This window comes from Salvelinus alpinus, chromosome 4 (genome assembly GCF_045679555.1).
Source record: "Salvelinus alpinus chromosome 4, SLU_Salpinus.1, whole genome shotgun sequence".
NCBI lineage: Eukaryota > Metazoa > Chordata > Actinopteri > Salmoniformes > Salmonidae > Salvelinus > Salvelinus alpinus.
The window spans coordinates 63,439,172-63,451,688 of NC_092089.1; the positions used below are offsets into that span (position 1 = coordinate 63,439,172).

General features: G+C 41.6%; 1 protein-coding gene across 3 annotated transcripts in view; it reads right to left on the bottom strand.

Moving 5' to 3' along the window:
- Nucleotides 1-10,585, bottom strand: part of LOC139574107 (mitogen-activated protein kinase 9-like) — a 30,058-nt gene extending 19,473 nt beyond the window's left edge. For 2 of the 3 annotated variants that reach the window (XM_071398288.1, XM_071398289.1), the window contains exons 1-2: nt 10,262-10,450; nt 160-329 (exon numbers count right to left, since the gene is read on the bottom strand). In XM_071398288.1, the coding sequence (XP_071254389.1) occupies nt 160-275 (116 nt within the window). In that variant the 5' untranslated portion in view covers nt 276-329; nt 10,262-10,450. Of the gene's footprint in view, nt 1-159; nt 330-10,261 lie in introns of all 3 variants that reach the window. The other variant, XM_071398291.1, reaches the window with a different exon arrangement.
- Between the last annotated feature and the right edge of the window lie 1,932 nt (nt 10,586-12,517).

Sequence of the window (12,517 nt, forward strand, 5' to 3'; positions counted from 1 at the left end):
AACAGTAGCTAGCCTAGTTCTAGGACTACCCAACCTATGGCCAAATCCCAAATGGAATGCACTTGTGGAGATGGAGGATTTGACTGGCATAAACAATTAAGTGAAACTCACTGAACCTATTAGAGGGCATATTTCTTGTCTACATAATGGTCGTCTTACCAGACAATGCCCTGTGCCCCGGAGCCGATGGCCCTGAGCTCCTGGTAGCGCTTCAGAACAGTGAAGGTGGAGTCACCCACCTGCACACTGTAGAACTGGCCCTCACCCACACTCATACTGCTGCCGCCTCAGTCAGGGGCCTCTGTGCTGCCTCAGGGTCCGGAACCAGTCTAGGAGACACAGAGATCGATATAGTAAGACTTGTTTTAATATAATTCATAATGTATGTCTCAAGTGAAGTTTGCAAAGCATCCTTCCAGCCATCCAAGTCCTGTTAATCTAAGCAGAGTGTGTGTGTGTGTGTGTGTGTGTGTTTAAATGCAGTAGAGGACAGAAGCAGTGAGAGGCTAGCTGACAGATTGGGAGAGCCTAGGGCCTTTGTCTAAACACTGCTGTGCCTGCTCTAACCCAGTTACACAACATCACTCCCTTGCAACCTCTGGCAAAACAAATGCAGCGTGACACATACATTTTTGGGGCGATCTGACCAAATTCACATAGAAATGAGTCATTCGCATGGCGCACATGCTTTCAATTTCTATGCTTCGTTCTTGCGTCTTTTCCTTTTGAACACCGGTATCAAGCAGCTGAAAACACAATATTTTTGGTTATGGGAAATATATTTCACAATGGTTTAGATGGTACAATGATTCTCTATATTATACGTGTTTTGTCAAACTGAAATTAGCCCATTAGAATTTTAGCAACCAGGAAATGGCGGATCAATTTCTGCATAGTGCATCTTTAAAAAAAAAATAAAAAGCATGTACAGTATACACAAACTGACAAAACGGTTAGTCCATGCTGATGGAGATCCATGTCTGCCTGTTAGTGTGGTGTGTGTTTCAGGACCTCAGAGATAATGTGTGGGCATGCTATAGCTGATGCTTCTGGCAGGAAGAAAGAGGAATGTTATTATTGGCTGTGTATGTGGGGGAGGCGTGTTTGTGTCTGATTGCAGATGCCCACACTGTTGTAGCAGTGTGTGGGTACCATGACAAATCGCCACAGGGGAATTGGACTAGGCTACATTACAGGCTTTCAGTCAGGCAAATTTCCAAAAGAAAGAAGGCAAGGTACAGGGGAGATCATATCCCTTTTTTATTAAAAATAAATAAAAACTCAGTGACAGCACTCACAGACAATGACACTAAACAGAGGTAGACATGGAAGACATGCACTCATGTTATGCATCTACAATCACATGTGAACCCACAGGAGCTGTTGGCGCACGCACACGCGCGCACATACAAGGTTAGGGAGAAACGGATTACATGTTTCAGAGTAACAGATTTAAAAAAAAAAAATAGTTATGTTACCAGCTAAAATATTGTAATCAGATGACAGATACTTTTGAAAAACCAGATAACTTTTGAATTAAAATAAATTTGACACCGTTCTACACAGAACAAAAATATAAAAACGCAAAGTGAAGTGTTGGTCCCATGTTTCAGGAGTTGAAATAAAAAGATCACAGAAAAATGTCCATATACACAAGCATTTCTCCTTTGCCAAGATAATCCATCCACCTGACAGGTGTGGCATGTCAAGAAGCTGATTAAACAGCATGATCATTACACAGGTGCACCTTGTGATGGGGACACCAAAAAGCCACTCTAAAATGTGCAGTTCTCTCACAACACAATGCCACAAGTTGAGGGAGAGTTTAATTGGCATGCTAACTGGAGGAATGTCAACAAGAGCTGTTGCCAGAGAATTGAATGTTCATTTCTCTACCAATGTCGTTTTAGAGAATTTGGCAGTACGTCCAATCGGCCTCACAACCGTAGACCATGTATAACCATGCCAACCCAGGACCTCCACATCCGGCTTCTTCACCTGCAGGATCGTCTGAGACCAGCCAGCCAGACAGCTGATGATCTGTGGGTTTGCACAACAAAATAATTTGTCAGACTGTCAGAACTGTCAGAAACAGTTTCAGGGAAGCTCATCTGCGTGCTCAGCATCCTCACCAAGGTCTTGATCGGACTTTAGTTCGGCAGGGAGCCTAGTGGTTAGGGCGTTGGACTAGTAACCTAAAGTTTGCAAGATCGAATCCCCGAGGTGACTAGGTAAAAAAATAAATAATCTGTCATTCTGCCCCTGAACAAGGCAGTTAACTTTTTAGGGGTAGGGGGCAACATTTTCACTTTGGATGAATCATGTGCCCATAGTGAACTGCCTCCTCGGTCCCAGATGCTAATATATGCATAGTAGTATTACTATTGGATAGAAAACACTCTGAAGTTTCTAAAACTGTTTGAATTATGTCTGTGAGTATAACATAACTCATATGGCAGGCAAACTTCCAAACAGGAAGTGGAAATTCTGGGGCTGGTTGATGTTAAACTCATCGTCTATTCACATCCCAGTAAGATATGGATCTGTTTGCACTTCCTACGCCTTCCACTAGATGTCAACAGTCAGTAGAACGTGGAATGAAGCCTCTAGTGTGATGTGGGGCCGGATGGCAGCTATTTGAGTCAGTGGTCTGGCAGAATGCTAGTTCCTAGTCACGCGCGCTAGTCATGATATGGCCATGTGTTCCATTACTCTGTAGACAAAAACGAATGCGCCGGTTGGAACATTATTGGATATTTATGATAACAACATCCTGAAGATTGATTCTCTACTTAATTTGACCAGTTTATTCGACCTGGAATATAACTTTGAAGTTTTCGTCCGAGTTTGCCTGGACCGGCGCCAGCGTTTGGACATGTGAACTAAACGTGCTAGCAAAAGTAGCTAATTGGACACTAGTAATGGACATTATCGAACAAAACAACGATTTATTGTGGAACTAGGATTCCTGGCACTGCATTCTGATGAAAGATCAAAGGGAATATTTATGATGTAATTTCGTATTTCTGTTGACTCCAACATGGCGGAGAAATGTTGTGTATTTCTGAGTGCCGTCTCAGATTGCATGGTATGCTTTTTCCGTAAAGTAAAAAAAAAATCTGACACAGCGGTTGCATTAAGAACAAGTGTAACTTTAATTATATATGTAAAACATGTATCTTTCAAAGTTTATGATGAGTATTTCTGTTATTTGACGTGGCTCTCTAATTACTCTGGATATTTTGGAGGCATTTCTGAACATGGCGCCAATGTAAACCGAGATTTGTGGATATAAATATGCACATTATCGAACAAAACATAAATGTATTGTGTAACAAGATGTCCTATGAGTGTCATCTGATGAAGATTATCAAAGGTTAGTGATTCATTTTCTCTCTATTTCTGCTTTTGTGACTATCTTTGGCTGGGAAAAATGTTTTGTGTTTTTGGGATTTGGTGGTGATCTAACATAAATATATATGTTGTGTTTTCGCTGTAAAACATGTTTTAAAAATCGGACACGATGGGTAGATTAACAAGATGTTTAGCTTTCATTTGCTGTATTGGACTTGTTAATGTGTGAAAGTTACATATTTCAAAAAAATATTTTTGAATTTCGTGCGCTGCCTTTTCAGAGGAATGTTGTGGGTGTTCCGCTAGCGGAACCCCTGGGCTAGAAAGGTTAACCCACTGTTCCTAGGCCATCATTGAAAATAAGAATTTGTTAACAGACTTGCCTAGTTAAAGGTAAAAAAAAGAAATTATGTAATAATCGTAACCGACTTCAGTGGGCAAAATGCTCACCTTCGATGACTACTGGCACACTGGAAAAGCGTGCTCTTCATGGATGAATCCCAGTTTCAACTGTACCGGACATATGGCAGACAGCGGCGTGTGGGCGAGCGGTATGCTGATGTCAACATTGAGAACAGAATGCCCTATGGTGACGGTGGGGTTATGGCATGGGCAAGCATAAGGTAAGGACAATGAACACACTATGCAAAGGAGAAGTGTCGCAAAGCATGAGGCAAATGGTGTTCACACCAGATACTGACTGGTTCTGATCCATGCCTCTACATAAAAACGTTATTTTAAAAATGTATTCCCAGTCATGTGAAATCCATAGATTAGAGCCTAATGAATTAATTTCAATTGACTGATTTCTTACATAAACTCTAAAATATTTTAATTGTTGGATGTAATTTCTCAACTTTCTAAATCAGCATGGAAAAAACGTGCAAGTTAAATTTTGTTCCGCCTGAGCGAGTCTGACCACAAGTCAGAGACCACTATGACACTAAATGTGTTTGATGGATCGCGGGAAAGAGCAGGAAAAGGCTTTTTTAGGCTACAGTCCAAGCTGTCTTCCAAAGGTGTGACTGCTGTCAGCATCCAAAGATTATCCAACTAGAATAAACGCTTAGTTGGAGGCAAGGGCGACAGCAGTGGTGTTGCCTACGGGCAATGCTGTTATCACTCATTATTGAGATCTACATGGCACATTGACGTGAACTGCTGCTCTCTCATTTAGCTATTTGCGCCTTATGGATTGTGGTTGTTGTTTAACAAATATATACAGTACCAGTCAAATGTTTGGACACCTACTCATTCAAGGGTTTCTTTATTTGTACTATTTTCTACATTGGAGAATAACCGTAAAGACATCAGAAATATGAAATAACATATGGAATAAAGTAGTAACCAAAAAAAACTGTTAAACAAGTTAAAATATATTTTATATATTTGACATTCTTCAAATTAGCCACCCTTTGCACACTCTTGGCATTCTCTCAACCAGCTTCACCTGGGATGCTTTTCCAACAGTCTTGAAGGAGTTCCCACATACTGTATGCTGAGCACTTGTTGGCTGCTTTTCCTTCACTCTGCGGTCCAACTCATCTCAAACCACCAAAATTGGTTGAGGTCGGGTGATATGATGCAGCACTCCATCACGGTCAAATAGCCCTTACACAGCCTGGAGGTGTGTGTTGGGTCATTGTCCTGTTGACAAACAAATGATCATCCCATCTGGTTTGCACTGAGTGGGACTGCAGAATGCTGTGGTAGCCATGCTGGTTAAGTGTGCCTTGAATTCTAAATAACTCACTGACAGTGTTACCAGCAAAGCAGCAATTGGATCAGAGGAGACTGCGTGAATCAGGCCTTCACGAACAGTTGATTTTGAGATGTGTCTGTTACTTGAACTCTGTGAAGCATTTATTGGGGCTGCAATCTGAGGTGCAGTTAACTAATGGAACTTATCCTCTGCAGCAGAGGTAACTGTGCGTATTCCTTTGCTGTGGTGGTCCTCATGAAACAGTTATCATAGCGATTGATGGTTTTTGCGACTTTCCGGATTGACTGCCCTTCAAGTTTTAAAGTAATGGACTGCCGTTTCTCTTTAACTATTTGAGCTGTTCTTGACGTAATATGGACTTGGTCTTATACCAAATAGTGCTATGTATACGACCCTTACCTTGTCACAACACAACTGATAGGCTCAAATGCATTGAGGAAAGAAATCCATGATTTCTCTTTTAACAAGGCACACCTGTTAATTGAAATGGATTCCAGGTGACTACCTCATGAAACTGGTTGAGAGAATGCCAAGCATGTGCAAAGCTGTCAAGGCAAAGGGTGGGTACTTCGAAGAATATTGTTTAACACCTTTTTGGTTACAACGTGATTCCAGGTTTTATTTCTTCACTATTATTCTACAATGTATAAAATAGTAAAAATAAAGAAGCCCTTTAATGTCGAAACTTGACTGGTACAGTATCTGTGTACTTTAACTCAATGATAGTTGAATTGAAGAAGTAAAACTGCCTATGAATCATCATTTTACTACCATTAGACAGCCAGTAAAAAAAGATGCAATCTTTTGTTTTCCAACATGATCTGCCAACCGCGCTTCTTAACACCGGCTCACTTAACCCGGAAGCCAGCTGAACAAATGTGTCAGGGGAAACACCGCTCAACTGATGACCGAAGTCAGCCTGCTGGCACCTGGCCCGCCACAAGGAAATTGCTTGAGCGAGATGAGCCAAGTAAACAATATGGGGATGAGGTAGGTAGTTGGATGGGCTATTTACAGATGGGCTGAGTACAGCTGCAGCGGTCGGTAAGCTGCTCTGACAGCTGACGCTTAAAGTTAGTGAGGGAGATAAGTCTCCAACTTTAGGGATTTTTTGCAATTCGTTCCAGTCATTGGCAGCAGAGAACTGGAAGGAAAGGCGGCCAAAGGGGGTGTTGGCTTTGGGGATGACCAGTGAGATATACCTGCTGGAGTGCGTGCTACGGGTGGGTGTTGTTATGGTGACCAGTAAGCTGAGGTGGAGCTTTTTTTAAATTTTATTTATTTAACCTTTATTTAACTAGGCAAGTCAGTTAAGAACAAATTCTTATTTTCAATGACGGCCCAGGAACAGTGGGTTAACTGCCTGTTCAAGGGCAGAACGACAGACTGTACCTTGTCAGCTCGGGGATTCGAACTTGCAACCTTTCAGTTACTAGTCCAACGCTTTAACCACTAGGCTACCCTGCCGCCCCAGGTAGCTTTACCTAGCTTTACCTAGCAAAGACTTAGATGGCCTGGAGCCAGTGGGTTTGGCGACGAATATGTAGCGAGGGCCAGCCGACGAGAGCATACAGGTCGCAGTGGTGGGTAGTATATGGTGCTTTGGTGACAAAACGGATGGCACTGTGATAGCAAACTGGATGCAATCTGAGTAGTGTTGGAGGTTATTTTGTATATGTCGTCGCCGAAGTCGAGGATCGGTAGGATAGTCAGTTTTACGAGGGTGTTTGGCAGCGTGAATGAAGGAGGCTTTGTTGCGAAACCAATTCTAGATTTAATTTTGGATTGGAGATGCTTAATATGAATCTGGAAGGAGAGTTCACAGTCTAGCCAGACACCTAGGTATTTGTAGTTGTCCACATATTCTAAGTCAGAACCGTCCAGAGTAGTGATGCTAGTCGGGCGGGCAGCGATCGGTTGAAGAGCATGCATTTAGTTTTACTAGCATTTAAAAGCAGTTGGAGGCCACGGAAGGAGAGTTGTATGGCATTGAAGCTCATCTGGAGGTTTCCTTTCTGGCGCAGGCGTTTCGCTAGCGACCCACCTCGACAACATCCGGTGAAATTGCAGAGCGCCAAAGTCAAAACACAGAAATAGTCATAATAAACTTTCATAAAAATACAAGTGTCATACATCAGCTTAAAGATGAACTTCTTGTTAATCCAGCCGCTTTGTCAGATTTCAAAAAGGCTTTACGATGAAAGCATACCATGCGATTATCTGAGGACAGCATCCCAAAAACAATGACCCAACACACCCCTCCAGGCTGTGTAAGGGCTATTTGACCAAGGAGGAGCGTGATGGAGTGCTGCATCATATCACCCGACCTCAACCAATTTTGGTGGTTTGAGATGAGTTGGACCGCAGAGTGAAGGAAAAGCAGCCAACAAGTGCTCAGCATACAGTATGTGGGAACTCCTTCAAGACTGTTGGAAAAGCATCCCAGGTGAAGCTGGTTGAGAGAATGCCAAGAGTGTGCAAAGCTGTCAAGGCAAAGGGTGGCTAATTAAACAAATCAAAACGTATTTTAGATTCTTCTAAGTAGCCACCCTTTGCCTTGACAGCTTTGCACACTCTTGGCATCCTCTCAACCTGGAGGTGTGTGTTGGGTCATTGTCCTGTTGACAAACAAATTAATAGTCCCACTAAGTGCAAACCAGATGGGATGGCATATCGCTGCAGAATGCTGTGGTAGCCATGCTGGTTAAGTGTGCCTTGAATTCTAAATAACTCACTGACAGTGTCACCAGTAAAGCACCCCATCGCTTCACGGTGGGAACCACACATGTGTAGACCTGTTCACCTACTCTGCGTCTCACAAAAACACGGCGGTTGGAACCAAAAATCTCAAATTTGGACTCATCAGACCAAAAGACAGTGCTCGTGTTCCTTGGCCCAAGCAAGTCTCTTCTTATTGGTGTCCTTAAGTGGTGGTTTCTTTGCTGCAATGCAATCATTTATTATCATTATTTTATTTTCTTGATGTAATATGGACTTGGTCTATCTTCTTTATACCTTCCCGACCTTGACAAAACACAACTGATTGGCTCAAACGCATTAAGGAAATTGCAAATTAACAAGGCACACCTGTTAATTGAAATGCATTCCAGTTTACTACTTCATGAAGCTGCTTGAGAGAATGCCAAGAGTGTGCAAAGCTGTCATCAAGGCAAAGGATGGCTACTTCGAAGAACATCAAATATATTTTGATTACTACATGATTCCATGTGTGTTATTTCATAGTTTATGTCTACGATGTAGAAAATAGTCAAATAAAGAAGAAAAAACTGGAATGAGTAGGCGTGTGCCCCCTGTATGGAGAGAGTCTTATAAAAAGGAGTCACAACACCAAGAGAGGATGGACACTCGTCATGGTTTGAAATAAAATCTATTGACTAAATGAGCAGTGAAACAGGTTATAAGTGAACAGTGCTGGAATGACTATTGGTGGTGCATAGAAGGCCTGGCACCCACCTAGCCTAAATCATACCCTAAAAAGGTGAGTGGGTTCAGAAAAAAACTGGATTAGGCAGAGAATGTGGTAGTGAAGCATCTAAAACAGTGCATCTTCTTCTGCACTAATGTTAGGCTAGACTATATACACACACCAAACAAATTATAAAACGCAGCATGCAACAATTTAAATGATTTTACAGTTCATAAGGAAATCCCAAACATGGGTGGTGAAATGTCTGGTGAGTATGCAGGCCATTGAAAAATGGGACATTTTCAGCTTCCAGGAATTGTGTACAGATCCTGAAGACATGGGCCGTGCATTATGATTTAACATGAGGTGACGGCGGCGGATGAATTGCACGACTATTGGCCTCAGGTGCTCGTCATGGTATCACTGTGCATTCAAATTGCCATCGATAAAATGCAATTGTGTTCGTAGCTTATGCCTGCCCATTCCATAACCCCACCATGAGGCACTCTGTTCACAACATTGACATCAGCAAACCGCTTGCACACATGACGCCATGCACACTGTCTGTCATCTGCCCAGTACAGTTGAAACCGGGATTCATCTGTGAAAAGCACACTTTTCCAGGGTGCCAGTAGCCATCAAAAGGTGAGCATTTTCCCAATGAAGTCTGTTACGACACCGAATTGCAGTCAGGTCAAGACCCTGGTGAGGACGACGAGCATGCAAATTAGCTTCCCTGAGACGGTTTCTGCTGTACTTCTTCAGTAGTGCAAACAGTTTTGTCAGTAAGTCTAAGCCAGAGTGTCCTGGGCTGGCGTGGTTACATGTGGCCTGAAGTTCTGAGGCCGGTTGGACTTAGTGACAAATTCTCTAAAAACGACATTGGTAATGGTAGAGAAATTAACATTCAATTATTTGGCAACAGCTCTGGTGGACATTCCTCCAGTCAGTATGCCAATTGCACACTAGGGAGTGTTATGCAAGACAACTGCACATTTTAAAGGGACCTTTTGTGCCCAGCACAAGGTGCACCTGTGTAACAATCATGCTGTTTAATCAGCTTCTTGATGTGCCACACCTGTCAGGTGGATGGATTAATGAGGTGAAAGGTGAAATGCTCACTAACATTGATGTAAACAAGTTTGTGCATTTTTTGTTGTTGAAATAAGTTTAATGCATATGGAACATTTCTGGGATCTTTTATTTCAGCTAATGAAACATGGGACCAACACTACGTGTTACTTTTATATTTTTGTTCAGTATATGATATTCTCCTGAGAGAAGAAATGAAACCTATGGCTTCTCTCAACAATAAAAAAAAAAAATTAAACACCACACACGCACGATATTGCATCATTCAGAACCTAAAGCAAGTGGAAAACGACAATCTTTTAAAAAGTACAAATGAATGAACCTCAAATGCAGTCATTGATTTGGCTCAAGAAAGCGTGAATAATTTAATCGCATTCCATGTAGTCTACAAAATTGACTTCAGACAAAAATAAGCGATAGAATAGGAGATCGTCCGGAAACACTGAAACGCCCTATAGCATAGTCTACTTCCACCAAGCGTTAACCCCGCTATTTCGTTCCTATTCAATTCCTAGCTGGTAAACTGAACTGGCACACACAAACCGGTTGAATGATGAAGTCATCGCCCATCTTCTCCTCGACCCCCGGTTTATGACACCGCATACCATCGGCAATCCGCTATACCCTACTCTAATGTCAATCATCAGAGGTTTGTTAAAACTCACGTTTTCTGGTGTGCCACTTATTATTCGCCAAGGCCCTGGCTCTTCCGTTTCTATCACTCTGAGTTGACAATGCGGTAGCAGGAATGGAAAACGGACGGACAGCGGGCAGAATCATACGACTTCTCCCTTCGCTTCTCCTATGTCACTCCCATGCATGGAAATGACCAGATACCAGCTCCTCTCCCTCCTTGGGAATATCGGGAATTAAGTAAATTTATGAAGACCAGTTTTCCTAATTGCCAATAGAAATGGGAAAATGCTTCGAGTTTGAAACCAAAATTACAAACTCCTGCACTATCAGAGGCGGGTGTCGGGTTCAAGTCCTTGTCGAAACTCGAAAATGTCCGACTTGCTAATTGGTTGTAGTTGAACACGTGCCACTTTCAACCAGTTAGCAAGTCGGAAAAGTCCGTGTTTCCTAGTTCCGACTAGTACTTGAACGTGGCAGTAGTCTCAACGCAACAAGTGAATGACGTAATCACGTTTCACGTTGGACTCCTGAAAGTTTGTGACAAACTTTTTGTATTGTCGAATAAACATTACGTTTCCATTCTACTGGCGACAGATTTTAAGCGAATATTCTAAATCCGCATAAAGAAAATATTTTCCTACCAGTAACCACGTTTCCATGCGAGTAAAGTCATACCGTATTTAAAAAAAATGGAAACAGGAAGTTTTGGTACAATTTAATAAATGCAGACATAATTTGTTCGTTCTACATGGTGGCATCTTTTTGTATCGGTAAAATGTATTATGCGAGAAATGGCGGTGGAAACGCCTTTATGCACAAGTATTGATATAATAACCATCATATCGAAGTAAACTTGGAGTCACGTGATGATATGTCTCGGGAAACCATGCCGTTTGAATTAGGCTACAGGAAATAAATTAGGATGAACGTCACAGGGTGGTGAAAGTGCATTTTTTCCAATAAATGCCGATGATCTTATTCTGGTGACATGATCATCGATGCTTGACGGACGTTGACAAATACAAACATTATCGCTCTTATACATTGTCTCATGTAAACTTGCCTACCCACACTGTATCTGCAAGCTGTTGGCTAGAGTGCATGTGCCAAGACCAGAGTAGGCACATTTGCTATTTAACGCAACAGTTGTGACAAAACTATCGGTAGAGTCGGTGCGAATTACGGGGGAATGAGACCTTAGCTCCCATAAATGCAATAAGTGTAAATAATGCTAATTTAACCAGTCTCATCTTTCTTTAAAATGTGGTAAATATGAAAATAAAAGCTTACAAAGGAAAATAACACCCCACGTCTCTGTTATGGTTTAAACCATTTATTTCTACGTGGCAGTGCTGTCCACTCAGTAGTGCTGAATTTCGGCCTCAGCCGAGCTCCTTTATGCATGTTTGCCATACATTCTTGATTAAAAAAAATGTACTTATGCTTTTATTCCAATGCATTAGATTTATCCATTGATTTATAATTGTTTGCTTTCGTCAGTCAGCTGTTTAGAGCTCTCATTGCTTTGTTTTTCAAGTGCACAGCTGGTTCTCCCTGACATCCTTGGCCAAAAGTAGTACACCATTTATTTACCTTTATTTTCTATCAATATTTGTTTTCTTACCTGGATCAGCTGATGAGGTCGACAGCGTTGTACAAGATCTTCAGTTTCTTGGCAATTTCTCGCATGGAATAGCCTTAATTTCTCAGATCAAGAATAGACTGACGAGTTTCAGAAGACAGTTCTTTGTTTCTGGCCATTTTGAGCCTGTAATCAAACTCACAAATGCTGATGCTCTAGATACTCAACTAGTCTAAAGAAGGCCAGTTTTATTGCTTCTTTAAATCAGGACAACAGTTTTCAGCTGTGATATAATTGCAAAAGGGTTTTCTAATGATCAATTAGCCTTTTAAAATGATAAACTTGGATTAGCTAACACAACGTGCCATTGGAACACAGGAGTGATATTTGCTGATAATGGGCCTCTGTACGCCTATGTAGATATTCCATAAAACATCTGCCATTTCCAGCTACAATAGTCATTTACAACATTAACAATGTCTACACTATTTCTGATCAATTTTATGTTTTTTAAAGGACTTTTTTTTTTTGCATTTCTTTCAAAAACAAGGACATTTCTAAGTGACCTCAAACTTTTGAACGGTAGTGTATATGGGGGATACAACCTTCCCAGCTCTGCAGATTTTGCTGCGAAGAGACAGAGTCATTATATCATTTATTTTGGTACTGTCCATATGTAGCTTGTTTTTGGTCATAGGTCCAG